The sequence below is a fragment of the Gymnogyps californianus genome, chromosome 2, assembly GCF_018139145.2.
Source record: "Gymnogyps californianus isolate 813 chromosome 2, ASM1813914v2, whole genome shotgun sequence".
Lineage (NCBI taxonomy): Eukaryota > Metazoa > Chordata > Aves > Accipitriformes > Cathartidae > Gymnogyps > Gymnogyps californianus.
In genome coordinates this window covers 46,494,668-46,511,827 of record NC_059472.1, presented here as the reverse complement: position 1 = coordinate 46,511,827, position 17,160 = coordinate 46,494,668, and the positions used below count along the sequence as shown (strand labels likewise).

Genomic DNA, 17,160 nt, shown 5'->3' with positions numbered 1-17,160 from the left:
AGAAATAATGTAGTGGCCACAATAAAATATCCATAAATAATACTAAAGCTGCTTCAGGCAAATGCTTTTTAAGTATATAAATGTGTTCTGTTCAAGATAAAAAGCGATATAAAAAGGTAAGCGATCACGTTTAAAAACTGCTGCATTTGATAAATATCTAGCTTTATGTCATTATTTACCATATTCTCTAGATGGGAAGGTCAAACCCAAAGAGGTTGAAGCCAGCCATTCTGTCACATCTTGACATATGACTTTGGGGGGAGGGGGGGACGGCGGGGCTGAGATTTTACGGCTCCATTCTCTGCTGCACAAACAGAGGTCTGCCTATATATACATAATGCAGACAAGCCACAGTTAAAGCACGGTTTCTCTTGGTTTTTTTTCTCTTTCATAGTGTTTGCAATAGTTCAGAGATACAAAATTGAGAAGACTTTAGAGAGGGAGTGGCTGTCTGAGTGTTTGTGTGTGTGTAAGAGAGAGATTAACTACTTTAATTTACATTCCAGTAACCATTTGCTAATGGATATATTAAAAAAACCTCTTTAGGATTTGGGGAACTTTTTAAAATGCATTGGTTTACATTCAGCCAGTTTTAAAGAATCTACAGCAGTCAAATCCTGCCAATTCCTGTGAATAATCCAGTCTGGAAGATTAGAGATTCTCTGGGATATATTGATTATTCAGCTACAATAGGAGCTATGTTTGGGACTTGGGGGAGTTAAGCACGCGTTACCCACAGCCTGCTCCTAGGGAAGGAGTATTTCATGCAGCTCACAAGAATCTTTCATGATTGATGGTTAAGGGAATATTGCCAGGTTCAGCAGGGAAGCACTTCTAGATCCATTATTAGAAAGAGTTTAAAAGCAGCCTGGGGCTGTTTAGAGAGGCAATAGTGCTTCCTTTATTAAAAAAGAGAGAGGGAAAGAGAAAGTAAATTATGGAATATACAAAAAAGTCCTTGAGCTACAGGAGAGTCTGAGAGGGAGCAGAGACGAAAAATCCATATCAGTCTTGATGAGGTCAAGTATGTTTCTTCAACATTTGCCATAATTATCTGGCAAATACCTGGCAATAATGGTGTCATTAAACAGAGCTGTGGGAACTTAGAGAAAACACTTCATTTCTTCCCTCCTCCCCCACAGACATTGTAAATGAGTTCACGCTGGATTTAATCTTCCAGGCCTGGTCTGCTGGTGTCACCACACAAATGCAAGCTTGATGGCAATGAATAATCTCCACATATCTGGCATTGTGATTAAATGAAGCATGAGGGTAGGCTTCTGCTCTTGCATACAGCATAAGTAAATGAGGCCATTCTGCCAAGAACTCTTCTGCACGTGTCCCTCGTAAGGACTTTGATACCCTGAATTATCACAATGGCAGCTTTCAGCAGGGTTAAAACTGCTTTCAACAGGAAAACATATGTCTTGTGGAGAATATTAACACTGTGTTTTGTCTGTCTCTTGCTTCAGGTGCAAGACGAAACTTAAGAAATGATTTGCTGGTGGCAGCAGATTCAATCACCAACACCATGTCTTCTTTGGTAAAAGAACTAAATTCTGGTGAGTGAGGCTAATGAGGGTGGATAGTCACCACATTGACATTTCACATATTTGAAAAAATGGGAGGTAGGAAAATATAAACCAACAAAAAAGCAGTGTAATGTATCTTCAGAGCTTTTTATGCTTTTAGAAAAAAAAAACCTAAATAACAGCTTCAGAAATACAGCAGTTCTGAAAGCCATGGACGTAGAGGTGCAGCTGGATATAGTGAAAACTTTGAGAAGTTTGTTTGTGATTCTATGTGGAGTGGGATTTCGCTCTTTAGAAATTTCATTCAGTGTAGAACATATAGGACCTCTTGTAAAATGCAGTCTGTAGTATTTTCATAAAATATCCTACCTAATAACCGAGATAAGCAAAAGCTTCACTATTCTGTTGCACCACAAGAAGAAAACTGTTAGCTCTGCAGATATATGTAGAATAATATACTGTTACTTGCAATGAGGAGGTGGCATTCTAAGTTGGAAAGGCAGAGAAAGGCTTAAAGAAATAGGCAAGTATACTTATTCTTGTGAAAGTTAAATGGAAGCGTGTGTGACCTTTTGCTTCACAGAAGTGGGCAGCGAGACAGAAAGCAATGTGGATTCTGAATTTGGACGGACTCATTTTGATGACCTTGTTCCATCCCCAACATCTGAGAAGGCTTTCCTCGCGCAGATCCATGCCCGGAAGCCAGGCTACATCCACAGCGCTGCTGCCACCGGCTCCATCCGCAGTGACATGTGGGTACCTGCTCGATTCGCCTTCTTAATCTCATTCTTTTTCTGTTGAAAACAATATGCAGTATGTAATATTTTCTCTCCCTCTCAACTATTTGATTACCAAAAAAATGCCTAAATCCAAGTGAGGACAGCTTCATAGTTAGATAGCTGTGAGCTCTGTAAACAATAAAGGCCAGAACTTAGGATGCCCTCAGGAGTGAGCTGTCTCACATCCAGTCTGGTATGCTCGGGCAGCATGGAGGCTGTGGGACAGCTGTGCTCCTTAATACACCCTGCAGTCCTATTCCCTGCTTATCCAGACTGAGGGGCCCGTTGGAGGCCGCTGGAAAAAGAGAAGTTTTTACATGGAAAAGACAGAATGCTTTTTATTGACCAACTCAATTGATCAACAAACCAATTTATTTTTAGAACCTGAATCTTCCTATCAAAGACAATAGGCATCTTTCCAGTTATTTTTAGTTCAACCTCTTTGTATCAAGTTATTGAGAACTTTTGTTACTCATTTCCGTAGGGCTGTACCCCCAAAATGCCTTCAGCAGAATACGCCCTTTGGTCTACTTCATCAATACCAGACCACTGGAGAGGGGAAATAGCAGAAGTGTTTTCCACTGCCAGGAAAATAGTAACCAACGGAGCATGCTATTGGACTAGAAGTGTCCTGCTCTCTTCATAGCTTACAATAACGGGAAGTTTTATTGACTCTGAATGTCATTCATCTCAGGAGGCTATTTATTAATAATTGTCTTTAGGGTTACAGAAGATGGAGACCCCTACGTCAGAGCAGATGATGAAAATTATGAGAATGACTCTGTCCGCCAGCTGGAGAACGAACTGAAAATGGAGGAGTACCTGAAGCAGAAGCTGCAGGATGAGGCATACCAGGTGGGAGAAGGACACCAGCTGCCCATGTATCTCCATAAGTGAGGAACAGTAATGCGCCATAGCTGCCCAGTGCCCGTCTTAACCTGTCCTGGGCCCTGGGGCGTGATCTCTTCTCGGTTACTAGAGCAGCCACATTCCAAAAACTGCTGTTGTTCTCTTCCACAGACACACATGCATCTAGCCTTTCTGCATGTCCAGGAAGACCACACTGCCTGAGGCACACAACAATAGTCCTTAAGCAAACCAGGGCATCAGGTGGGACAGAATTGCCTCTGAGCTTGTTCTCTGCCAGTGCCTACCGAGTCACTTAAACCTCATTCCCCCGTACCATAGAGGCTGGTTGGTGGTGTCAAGCTGAGTTCTTGCTATATTTAGATTATTTTTTTTCTCCAGTAGCGGAAAACACTCATAATGGTTTCTCCAGTGTGAACTGAAGCTCAAGTGCAGTCTGTGTGTTATTGTCATTGTCAGAATCTGGAAGGAGAGGTCTGAAATGAATTGTATCCCAGAGGACCAAGTATTCAACAAGCATCTAGTATAGAGAAGCCCGGGGATTTGTCATTAAACACCCTGTGAGGAAGTTTTCAAAGGGCATTTATTTAAGAGTCTGAGTAAAGCAGATTTGCCAGGGGGAGCTGGAATTCTGTAGATATCCTGTCCTGTCTGTGTAATGGTCTCCGCTTCTATCTATCTGGTGTAATGGACTATTGCCAGTTTTTAAGTTATTCTGACTTGGATCGTCCTAATATAAAATCCATTACTTCTTATAATGTTGGTAGTAATGTCAGTAGGAGGGTACACACAGTTCAGTTATTTGGGAACAGAGCTGAAGCAAGCAAAAATAACTATTTTCCCACATGGGGATCAATGAAAATTTGGAACTCACCACTACAGAATATAACAGAGACCAAAAGTATAAATGGGTTAAAAAAAAGATTAAGCAGGTACTGAGAGATCAGGTGTATGGAAATGAGGTTCAAAAGCACCTTCTGGGCAGGAATTCTTTAAACTGCTGATTGCTGGGAGCCTTTTTTTCTGGTAGTTTTTCTCTAGTGTCCACTGCCAGTCACTTTGAAGACAAGAATCTGGGACTGACAGGTTCGTGATCTAATGAGGAATGGCTGCTCTTTTGGTCTTTTCTGTAAAGCTGCTAGGATAATTTAGTCTTTTAAAAGTTCATTGACTCATCTCAAAATTGCAGGTGGTTTTGAGGTTGATGTGAGCATCTTTTTGTTGTTGTTGTTTACCTAGGTCTGCTACATGCCCATGGTAGCCTGCCAAAAGTCATTTCATTGCAAAGGTCTTTAAGGACATGACGACAAGAGCAGAATTGTTATAGACTATCTACCAAGGCAACAGTGGGTGACATGGGGTTTTTTGTCACAATTTTTTATCCAAGATAGGAAATGGCAAAAATGACAGCCTTTAAACTTCTGAACAGGATGAGCAGCTACTGCTGATGTAATGGAAAGTAATTGTCAGTTATAAATCAGGAGTACCTCAATGGTGACAGCTTTCAAGCATCAAATGATAAATGTTATTATTGCTGGTAAAAATTCCATTTTCTCCAGAAAGAACGATAGATCAATTTGACTGAACTTTGATTACAGTATGGAAGTGCAATATATGGCAACAGTGTTACGTGAGTTTCACAAGTTACAATGGGATTTTGTACATGCACAAAATCGAGTATGCATGTGCACTGCAAAGTAGGGGCATTCATTGTGCAGTAGAAGTTATACATGTCGCTCAATAGAACTGGTGTTACTCTTGCTTCAGTCAAAATAGAGTTTTTCTACTGTCTTCCAACAACATTCCCAGAAGAAGGGGAGGAAATCTTCTCCCTATCGATGTCAGAATAAAACTCCTTTTGAATTTAGATCAGCCAAGACTACACCCAGGTGAATTTTGTTCCCCATTGTTTTACACGATTTGTTTCCACTGGGGGAAAAAAAACTAGAAAAAGAGAAAGGCTTTTTTCTTTCAAAAATGTATTCACTGAGGGAACAGAAGGTCCTCATTCTAGACAAGTTCTGTTTAATAGCATTTTTCCAAAAGAAATTTCATGATGTACTTTACTGTCTGTGAGATTGTCAGCTCCTATCAGGCAATGATTTGACAGCAGTGACTTGTAAGTAGAAACTATTTTTAGTTGATAACCACAGACCCAAAACATGCAACGCGTGACAAGTCCTTCCCAGTATGGCTCATGCCCTTTCGATTAGGGATTAGGTTTAAAGGAAGCAAGAAGTGGTATTAAGTTAGTAGGGACCACTAGGATAATTAGGAGTTGGTTGGATAGTGTCATGTATTGATCCTGAGACATGTGCTTTGGCTTTGGCTCATTCCCTGTGCTTTGCAGTTAATTTGTGGTATTTTGCTATCCTATTTCTTTCTCTACTAGTATCACTGAGTAGTCTCTAACGATAAAGACCCAACTTTCTACTTGCAAAAACAAAGGAAAATTGGGAAATTTCTGTTTAGGGTATCCTGTTGAACAGTGGCCAGGTCAGCTATTCTCATTTTGCGTCAAACCCTTGGAATCTATTACAGGCTATTTTACTGTTTGTACTCACATGTACACTGCATTCATCTGGATAGCCAAAAAAAGCTGGTGGCTGTAGCTATCGTAATGCAATTGTCAGCTCAAAAAATCTGCGAGGAGGAACTCCTTCTAAGGTTACAGATTGGTAACCTCAGTAACAATATGGTAACCATTTTTATGTTATTAAATGTCTCACTTTGTGTAACAGCAGCACATTTAGAAAAACATGTAGATGTAGTGTAGTATGGAAGATGGTTGGTCAAAACCCACTCTTGTTACTTCGTGTCACCTTGTCTCCAAGCAAGATTTTCAAGCTAAACTCTAAATTAGTATTAAACTATGAGCAGAATACCCAAGATACACGAGGAAATCTGGGACGGGGAACCTCAAAGGAGGCTTCTTTCTCTCTCTTTTTTTGAAGCATGTTGTAAATAGCAAGTATCTGTACCAGAAAAACACACATTTAGTGCACAAGTGTAAATGCTAACAGTGCTTATCCTCCAACATCTGCTACCAGTTGTGTTCTTGTTACAGTCTTTTGCTGGATGTGTTGTTCAAGACACTTTTCATTGGGTTTATTTTCTGGGTCCATAATTGCTCCCTTTATTTCTAGGCTTGTGCATGGCTTTCTTCAGAATAATACACTGCCTGGCTGCTCACTGGCTTAATTTGTCATCTTCTTGTTTTCTATCCTTTGTTATCTACAGGTCAGTTTGCAAAGTTGAGTGCAATATCCTTCTCTCTCTCCTCTCAAGTAAGTATCATTATAATTTAGAAGAATGTTTGGAATTAATCCTCATAATATGTATTTCAGTTGCAATGCACCTTGTGCTGCCTGAGCGTATGTAACGATGCTGTTTCTTTCTTCTTTTAGTCTGTGTTAGGGTGCCTAGGAATCTCTCTAAATCATTTCTAATTTTTTTGAAATGTGGTCCTAGTCCAGAGGATTCCTGTTAAGCCACCACCCTTTTTATCTTCTTCCTTTGTGGACTGTAAGAGTAAGAACATGGGCTTTTCATCCTTGGGGATGATGACAAATATATTAGCCAGTACAGAGAAACCTTATCCAGAAGATAAGGAATCAGAGTTCAATTCCTTACAATGCTTTAGTCTTCCTAGGATAACTGAAATAAATCATTTCTGGTGAGACCGGAACATCTACGTTAGTGTGTGAAACAGGAGTTAGGCAAACATTAAAGAAAGCAGTCCACCACCTGCTAACCGTAGAGGTGTCCTCAGATGTATTGTGGAAGTTTAAAATGCCCCAGTCCAAAGTGCAAGGTACTCAGCTACTAGCTGGAGTCTGGGAATTCAAAGATAAGGCAAGAAGGTCTATAAATTCCCTGCTGGCCCATATTCAGGTCAGGTTCCTTACACGTGCCAACCTCACAGTTGCAGCACTGAGTTTAATGCCAAGTTCAGCAATTGTGTTTTTCTTCAGGAACACAGGCAATGGCTATTTTAATGAAGTAGCCTGTTATTCTGAACATTTGCCCAGGAAATGGGAGACCACACATTTCCGTCTTGCCTCATCTGAAGCTGCGGGCTCTGCATTTCTGACTTCCTAGGAGAGTGCAGTGCCCTGCTGCGAAGATGGCAGCGAGACGATGCTGTCCATCCTACTGTGACACTGAACCATGGGGTAACAGGGCCAGAAAGGGAGGAGACATGAAAATAGGGGTCTGACTCTGGTCTGCAAACTGAGTCTCTTCCTCAAAGCCAGAACTAAAGGCAATCAAAGGTCAACTATCAAATGGGCACTTCAAGTTGGGAGCAGGGTCAAGTTCAGATAAGCAAAACCAGTGAACTAGCCTGTGCCAACTTGAGCGGGAACTCATGTTGCTAGATTTTGTATGCCATGTTTTACGCTAGACCTCCTTATTTATATAGCAATTTTGATGGCAAAATTTGACCCTGATTCAAGGGGTTTGCAACTTCTGATGACAGTAGAATTTGGATGTTAAAGTGTGGACCTTGTGAAAGCAGCTGCCAGTCTTCGATGTTAAAAGCTGTTAGGTATTTCTGAAGCATCTGTCTCAGTGTCTCTGGCAGCTAAAGCAGAATAAATGGATGTGAAAAGCAAATAAATGGCAATACCCAGAGTACTATAAACACCAAATAACTGCTCATAAAAATTCTCCTAACATTGCCCCTCAGGTTACATTCATTTTCTCAGTAGCCTTGTTAAAAACATGAGCCGTGTAGAGTTTCCTAAACATTGACAGCTAGAAAAATAAGTTTTCTTCTTCTATTTTGTTGCAGTTGTCAGTTATAGATCAGGTCACATGAAAAGGAAAATGGGTCTTTCAACAACAATGTATGTGTGTATAACTATGTATATAGTGGAAATGTTAGATAACTGAATTTAATTACAATTATGAATAACTATGACTTTAAAGGGTAGTAGCATTCAGACAAACCATTCGCAATATTAAGTGGAAAAAAATCCTTCTCATTAGAATTATAAAGCTCAGGCAATCCTGTTTAAGGTTTCCTTTTTTCTTAGGAAGCAGCGTTAACATAGTGATGTAGGGAAACGCATACTGCCGTACAGCCTAGCTTTCTTGAAAATATGTATCCTGTCTCAAATTAGCAGAGATCTGAGACTGAGCTACTATCTCATCTCCTGGATGCTTTTGAAACCTTTTGAAACCCTGTCAAAAAGAAATTTTTTAAAGCACTCTGCTCTGGTTAATTCCATAGTGAAACTCTTTTTGGCTCCCAGGGGAGCCCTTCAGCCAGTACCAAAGACTGAAACATTCCCACCAGTTGTAAAAGCCTGACCCTATAGAAATTCACAACAAAAACGGGTGAACTTGGCCCTTCACCTATACCACAAGAACAAACTCTGTATTGTGGTACATTGTGACAAATAAGTCTATACATGATAAGTGTGGCTTAGTCTTCTCAAGATTCACTCTCCTGTGAATATGGAAGACTATCGTATCTTGTGTATTTTATTTGGTACTAATATTTCATAGCCTTGGAAAATGAAATCCAAAATAGTTCCTACCAGTCGCAATGTCTGAAGTGCTTTTGCTGTTTACGTTCGGTTCTTGCTTGAAGCTTAGCAACTGCATCAAGACTTTTACTTCTAAATAATATTATTCAATCAATGATGATACAAATACAGTCAGTATTATATTGCCTAGATGGCCATATGAGGTAGAAAGCCAACAGACTTTCTTATCTCGCAACAGTATTACATTTGTGCTTATTTAAAAAAGCACAATTTTTTGTGGGAAAAATGAGATCAGTTTATTGTAGCTTCATATGAGTGATATCGCTGCCGATGGCCAGCCGCCGAGTTTTGTTCATGTCCTCATTCGTCAGTCATGGACAAGTAGTGTTGATGTCATTTGATTAAGGCTTTTTGCATTCTGATTGCATTTGCGTTTTTAAAAGTGCTATGTACAATTCTCTAGAATTGATTTTGAAATAACATCTAGTATAACAAATTTCCAAGACAGCAAGTGGTTCCAGTAATACATAAAACATAATTTAGTCATGTTTTCAGTTTACTTTTTATGTTAAATGTATGTTAATACCACTCGTTTTATTTTTAATACTGTAACAGAGTGAATTTGAGCTTGTTTTCAGCAGGCTCTAGGCAGATCTTGAAATTAGGTGAACATGCAACTTTGATGTTATTTTGCCTTTATCCCCCTGATAGCCGTTGGTTTTTTGCCAAGGATGGCCAATGGGAGCAGAAAGCCTCCATCTCTGAAAGTGGTTAAAAAGTTGTCATTTTCGATTAAGAGCTGTCCACTTGTGTCGTGGACATGTTCCCACGAGACCTACGATTTCCTAGATTTTCTAAACCAATGCTTTCTTAGTGCTGGCATAGCAACGTTTTAGTTGGTCATGTCTAATTCATTTATATGCATTATTATAACAGAAAAGGAGGTGTGGAAAGCTAATAAAAATCAGGCCTAAAGCATCCACTGAGAGGGAGTACAGGGAGGAATCTTTATTAGAGGTTTCGCTCTTGATTTTTTAACTGTGATCACATTTTTCCTATCTTGACAAAAACATGGAATAATTTCAATTAAAGACTCAGTTCCATTCCCACTCCAAACCCTTTCACTCAATCAAAATCTTATCACATAAATTGTTATGGAGTCTGGGGCTTTGGGTGGCTATGGGTGACATTTTCCATTGCAAAAGTGACTGAATGGTTTGTATTGAAACAGGTGGAAATTTTTCAAACACAAAAATCCCAGATCCCCTCAACTTTTTGATATGAATGCATTGTTAAAAAATTATTATTTATTCAACTTGACTGTTTTTCCAAGACAGAATTCTTATTGAGTAGCACTTTCATGTTTTTCTCATCTTTTCCCTTTTTCTCCAAACTCTGTTTTCATGTTTACCAGCAGAGATTAGGAATCTTGCCAAATGTCAGGTGATAAAACCCATGGGCCAAGGGAGATGGTGTGGTCAGTCCAGTCCACCCAGCGTGCCGCTGTGAGAAGGGCTGTTGGTTGAGCTGAAGAGCACAGACGATTCGTTTAAGTGCTGTGAGGACACAACTGCCCTGCATCTCTCTTTTTTTTTCTGGGAAGGAAACAAGATTTTAGAGCTAGCGTGCATTTCGCTGGCCATTGACGTTTTCAGCCCTTTGCGACGTGGACCTGGCCATTTACTGTTTGGGAAAGATGGGATGCAGGATCCATAGCCCAGGGTCCGAGTCAGGTCCACTAGCCCCCAATGCGTGGGTTCAGATTTGCTGTGCCCGCTGCCTGAGGTCACATTTCCCAGCTGTGCCCTGGCCTCTCTTCGGCTGTGGGGCCCCAAACACTGCTAGTCAGAGCTGACTGGCCACGTTTAAAGCTCGTGCACTGCGGTTCATTCCTCACATGGGCTTCATGCCAGGAGCTCAGGAGATCACAGAGGTGTAGGTGCGTTGGTTGATTGGGCCCTGAGGAGGTCATTTGGTCCCATCTCCCACCTGACGCAGGTCTAGCTCCAACACAAGACCATGTCAGCCATGGCTTTCTCTAGCAAAGACTTTAAAACCTCCACAGATGGAAATTTCACCACCTCTCTGGGCATCCCCCCCCAGCGCAGTGCCACCCTCCTCATGGTTTTTATTTTTTCCTAATGTCCAACCTGAACCTCCCAAAATGTGATTTGTCCTTTTTGTGTGCTTCAGGACTGCCAAGAGGATTTTGGCTTTGGTTACCCTTGTAACCACCTCTCAAAGAGCTGCTAACTGATCCTCTCTTGCCACCTCTGCCCCAGCCTCAGCAAGCCCAGTTTCTTCAGCCTCTTCCTCCTAAGTCAGTGATGCAGTGGTGAAGAAGCAGGATACAGGCACTAGATGAACTGCTCACATCCATAAGTCGTATTCTACTAGCACAACCAAATGACTCAGCGTCTCCTTCTGAACAAATACATAAAAAACAGCATTGTGTGGACCATTCCATTTGAAAATAACAGCAGGCTGACAGCACAGTAATTTTCAAAAATGTCTGCTACATTCACTCAGCTATATTTCGGTTTTCCTCTTTATTTTTCTCCTTGAGTCCTCCTCTTCTTAGCATGTAGGCGTAAAAAAGCTGTAAAAAAACTGTGACTGAGTTAACTGGGAAGAAGCAGCTTTAGTTTTGTGAATTTAATTCTAAAATTACACAAGTGATAGGGATGGATTTTGAAAATCACTGAATGGTAAGTAACAGAAAAGAACCTGTGGATTAAGTTACAAAAAAGGTCAAGAAACAGTTTTATAACATGACAAATCATATGAGTCTTAACTTGGAATTAATTCTGGCATTTCCAAAATGCTGCAATGAATTTAGAGCTCTGAGGTTCATTAGTACTCATTATTTCTTGTAGGAAAATCTCTCTATCCCAATGCTGGCTGTGGAGCAGAGAGAAGCCTTGAGAGAATTGCGAATAACTCTCTCCGCACTCCACCAAAGAGAAGTAATTTATCCAGAAAAGTCAAAGCAAACCCAAATACTTAGCAGTACTATCAATGCATCTTAATGCATCCAGTGTTTCACAAGCCACTCTTATTTTGCTCTCGTGGTTTATAATGATACCATCAAGAAATATGAGATGTACCTATATTTACATAACCCTGAAATTGATTCAATAAAAATCAGTCTCAGGCAGCTGAGAACTGACCTCTTCCTTGCCTTTCATTTGCATTTTTTGGCTGAATTGTGAAGAGCAAAATGTTCCTTTTTTCCTGGAGAAATCCCTAAGATTTCCAAATTAGTTTGCAGACTTAAGCAGTACAGATGCATGTCTGCTTTTTTAAAAAATACTCTTTTAAAATGTACCTCAGAATTTTTTTATGAACCTCTCATTAGACTTGCAGTGCAGGTTTCCTTTCCATTTATCAACAAAATGTTAATGCTAGGTCTTTTGTAACTGCCTGACACAAGGAGATACTAAATTAAGATCATCCTACCATTTGGGATGCTTAGGTATTAAGGAATCGGATGGAAGCATTTGTGCTTGAATAATTAATACAATCAAATGGTGTCAGGAAGGAGAAGCAGCAAGCTAAACTACCTGACCTTTCTTCATTCATCAGCTTTAATTTAACTCTTTTTTGCTGAAGTAATTTGCATTTCATCCCTCACCTTGTAGACCACCTTTATGCCTGAAATGAGTAGAAAAGAATTCATGTCAGCAGGGTTTGGTCTTTTGTGCTGTTATTATCAGATCTCATGCAATGCGAATTGGTTTTCTGTCTGAGGTAGTTCAAGGGAAGAAGGATGAGCTCCTGAACTCTGAAAGGTCAAGTGTGTAAACAGTGCCTTTGCGATAAATATGCCAAAAGCAGAAGAAGTTTGCAATATTACCTGACTGTAGGTCCTGACGTAGTTATGAGAAAGAGCAGCAGTCGTCTATCAAGCATTTTCCATTACCAACTAAAACTTTGATGCCTCCGATATAGGAATTTAAGATACTTATTGATGCTTCAGGATATGGAGGAGCACCAAGGAGAAATTGGTGCACTAGCAGATTAGGCTGTTTACAAGCTATAGCACCCAGAATCATCCTTTTAAGTAACTGCATTTCTTTTTAGACATAGGGAAATATACCTGAGCATGCAAATTAAGGGTGAGAGATGTACATGTGAGGGGGGGCTCCTGACGGTGAGTGACTCGTAACGAGGTGGCTGAACACTGTGCATGAGGGGAATAATCTGTAGTTTTGCTACCAATAATCTATTTATAGAGCAACCTGCAAGGGTAAAAGTGCCCTGTAAGTTTCTGTTTACAGCTCAAATACCTATGGCTCACCTAGGTAGAACGGCTTTTTCACTTTTTTAGCTTTTTCAGGGATAACCACAGGAACTGGCCAGCTCCTCCTTTTTTCTCTCAATAAAGCAGCAGGCAGAGGCTTTACTTGCTCTGCCTGTGTGGGTGCAGCATCTTAAACCAGCACTCCTTTTAAAACCCTTCCCTAAACATTTCTCAACAGGCAAGCTGCAGTCAGACAGACAACGAAAGCTACGTAAGAACTGATGATGAGGAGAGCTGCTTTCGGACAGACGATGAAGAAAACTCGGCTGCGAACTTCACAGAAGAGTGGAACCAAGAGGTGCAGCGTCTCTTGACAAAAAAATCACATAACTAAGTTCTGAGGACTGTAGCACAGTACTTTTGTTCTAAGAGTTGTAGTTTGTAGATGTGTGTTTTTGACAACAAGACTTTTGTTTAAAGCTAACTTATATTAGCTACATCTTCTGTAACATGGCTCATTACCGGTGAAGAAAACAGACTGACGTACGTACTGCTGTTACAAAGGATGGCGGTATTAATAACTCACGTAAACCCTTTGCACATGATATTGAACCTGTTCAGTTTACAATGACAATACTGTTTATAGATAGAAATTTGATTTCTGAATACTTTGAGATTTTAGTAGATCAGTTTACTATACACTGTACATTTTTTCCACAGAAGAAATAAAAAGCTACAATTATGCATTTAACACTGAATGATTATACTCCTGAGTGTATATATCTAGTAGCCCAAAAAAAAAGTACCAGACTATATTTGCAATTTGTTTGCAAGTCTTTAAATTAAGACTTATACAAAATGTACTAAAATAATAATAATAATATAATTAATAATATTAATTAAAAACCTCTCTAATTTAGGGCTAATGTGTAACTTAGGAATGTTTCTTTCAAAATAATCTAACAAATCAGCCATAGAAGTTAGTGTAAATATTTTTTTTCCAAATAGATATCATATACAAAAGGTGACATTCAAATGATATAGAATCTAGTTTTTAAATCAGCACAGATCTTCTTAAAACTGTGAACTATGTTTTGAAATACTCGTTGCTAAAGCTGTTTATAAACCACAGGTGCCATAAGATCCCTAAACTGACTGATGTTATGTATAATCCTCCATGGTATTGTTTCATTGATGTTTTAGCTTTAGTAAGCATGTGTTCAACAAACCGGCTCTTTCCATCTCTCTGCCCCCCTACTTCCCCCCCAACCCCCCATTATGTTATTTTCAAGGCCTTCAGCTTTAAATGTACAGGCTTAAAGTGCGCTTGCAACTGTTTTCTTTTTCTTTCCGAATGTGTATTGCCTTAGCCAGCCACCAGATGTTCTGCATGCACTCTTGGAAATGTGTAGTGAGACTCTTTCGGAGCTGGATGGAGAAATAGCTATCAGCGAAAAGCACAAGAAAAGCAGTGGATTTTTTCGAAAGGACAGGCATACGGTTACTGAATTGGAGTTTTGTCTGGTTTAGTATTTTTCAAGTATAAAGGCGTTTCAGGAGAAGGGGGACTTACCTGGCCATTTTGGATTAGGCAGTGAGACTGCTAGCTAAAAAAGTGTTTGCTCTGCTGTGACTACGAACCTACAGATACTCCTGAGCAGGGATTGACACAAACTAGCTGTAATGTCCTCCCCACAGCATATTGCTTGGAAATAAAGATGACACCTGTATGGCACATAGCACTGCCGTGCAGAGAAATCGGAGCCAGGCCAGGAACAGCTAGACCAGAAGCCGGGCAGTAACACCGTGCAATGTTACAGGCTGGCCGCACGGCCCTCCTGGGGAGCGCAGTGTGTTGGCTCGGGACGGCCTCTGCGCTAATGTAATTTTAGTGCCCTAATACAATATTACGGGTTCCAGTATCTGGCTGACCTGAAGTGACACTGTCGTAACAGCCCTGAAAACAGTAGCGTTTCATACAGATGTTTCACACCAGCACAGTTTGCCTACAGCAAGTGATGAGATGGTACCCATCTAAAGCAGGTTAACATGGTTTGTCTGTCCTCGCTTTCATGGTGACGTGGATGTGCGCTGCCGTATTTACGTGAGATTGCTGTGTAGCTCGACTCAGTAAGTCCACTTGTTTGCATGCACTCTCTAGGCTCGTGGCTGTTTTGCTGGGCACTATGTGTTAGGGAATGAGCATCTGTATGAAAGAGCTGCTGCCATTTTTCACTTTTGTGTTGTATTATTGCGTATGCAGATCTCTTGTCCGTATCTCCTCGCATATCTGGGCTTGGTCTCGGACATCCAAATGCATACTAAGGTGTCCAGATATCTTCATATAAGCTTTTCATTTTTGCAATCACTGGTCTTTGCTCCTGGGGTATGTGCCGACCTGGCAAGGCAGGCACCATATCCTCCAACGCCCCCTCCTCCAACCTCCTCTCAGGAATGGGTGAGCCTCCACTAGTGCCTAGCACTCCACGTTTAAAACTACTCCAGCGAAGCTGTAGATGTTGCTGTCAGCTCAGGATTCCAGGCAAGCATTTCCTGAACAGAGATAAAACAAGCTGGAACACAGCTACATGCAATGGCTGACTAATTCAACCCATGTCACGTTTAACTGTACCCAGAGTAATAGATCCCTCCCATCATCTTAATGTCTGCGTGCTCATTATCGCTATGCTTAAAAGAGATGCAATAGAATAAATCCATTGCAAGGGCTTCCGGACTAGGAGTAAGGAAAAAAGTTGACAGATCAAGCGCCTTTCTCTCAGGCTGATGTCAACAAGGTGATCCCCAGCAGAGCTCTGGGTCCCTTACGCCCTGGAGCTCTGAGATGAAGCACCTCTTACTTGGCTCTCCAAACATCGATTTTAAGCATTTTCCAACTGTTAAGCTGGCTGCGTTTTCGCCCAGCTGGTCTTTGTCTGCTTGCTGAATATTATTTTGGTTGTGGTTTGCGGTCATTAAAACAAACAGAGTTACAGAAGAGGTCCCTGGCGTGGGCCTTTTCTTAACTACCAGTGGCCCACCACAGCAGTCAAAACTCCGGGTGGTTTTACTGTCACTGGAGGGAAACCAGTGGTTTGGAATCAGGAGACAGGGATGTGAAGATGTATAGGGTCCTTGAATGTCCAAAGCGAAGGTGGAGAATGGGTTGTCTGTAAGTAGTAATGTTAACTAAACTGCATAAAAAGGTGTGTGGCCTTTGTTGTGATATAATATGTATTTTCTTATATGCATGAGCCAAATTGTTGCATCATAATTTATCACAAGTGTGTCCGCCTTTACTTTCAGTCATCTTCTCCCATCCTTATTGGTTCTTGGCAATTACTGTAGATAGACCTTGTAAATATTGCAACCTCGGGTTGCTGTAATCTCGTTGGTTCAATTCAGCAGACGGAGCTGTGAACAACAAGCACTCCACTGTGTCCTGAAGACAAAAGGGCATTTTTACCTTTGAACCAAAAAACCCACGAAGTATGAAGCGTTACATCTTGAGGCTACTAACTGTAAGACATTTTTAAAACTACTGTACTTGACACCACTTGAGACAGATACAGAGACACTAAAGATGTCACGATATTCATTGGTATTGTAACAGAACTGCTATTGTATGGGTTTTTTGTATTGCTGTTAAGTATTGTTTTGTGTGTGTGTGTGTTGGAACCTACTGGGGACATGTTATATTTTGAAGTGATTAAACTATTTAATTGTGTGTCTATATTTTGGAATGGAATTATTTCTTCATTAAAAAGATTTTTAAAAGTAATTTATGGAGCATCATGTGTGTGGCTTATTTTGGTTTTGGAAGTCCTGTTCCATGGAGCCCAAGCAGCGTTTTTTTTCAGTAGGGAAGGAAGATGTGTCCCTGTGGCACAGCAAGCAGTCTTTGCTTCACCCACATTGTCTCCTCCACCTCTGTGCGAGGGAACTCCTTCCACCACTTTCCCCAGCGCTTTGAGCATGGAACCGAGCAGCACCTGCTTTCAGTAGCCCAAGCAGTTTCTTCTTTCTTCCTTTCTTAATTCTCTGTATCTTTTGCAGTTTCACAACCGGAAAATGCGGTTCCCCTGTCTGTAAAACATCTCCCCCTGCTTCCACTTAACAGCAATGAAAATCACCATAAGCAGAGACATCAGAGGCCTGACAAGGTGCCTGGTACAGACCTGTGAGGGGACCCTGGTCCTCAGGAACCTAAACTACAATACTGTAATTTTTCTTACCTGCTGTGTTTC

The 17,160-nt window shown here is 40.7% G+C and overlaps 1 protein-coding gene across 3 annotated transcripts in view; it reads left to right on the top strand.

The window, feature by feature from the left end:
• Positions 1–13,770, top strand: part of DTNA (dystrobrevin alpha) — a 184,955-nt gene extending 171,185 nt beyond the window's left edge. For all 3 annotated transcript variants that reach the window (XM_050915659.1, XM_050915658.1, XM_050915657.1), the window contains 4 exons: positions 1,473–1,562; positions 2,116–2,284; positions 3,034–3,166; positions 13,155–13,770. In XM_050915659.1, coding sequence (XP_050771616.1) covers positions 1,473–1,562; positions 2,116–2,284; positions 3,034–3,166; positions 13,155–13,310 — 548 coding nt within the window. In that variant the 3' untranslated portion in view covers positions 13,311–13,770. The remainder of the gene's footprint in view (positions 1–1,472; positions 1,563–2,115; positions 2,285–3,033; positions 3,167–13,154) is intronic.
• The last annotated feature ends 3,390 nt before the right edge of the window (positions 13,771–17,160 follow it).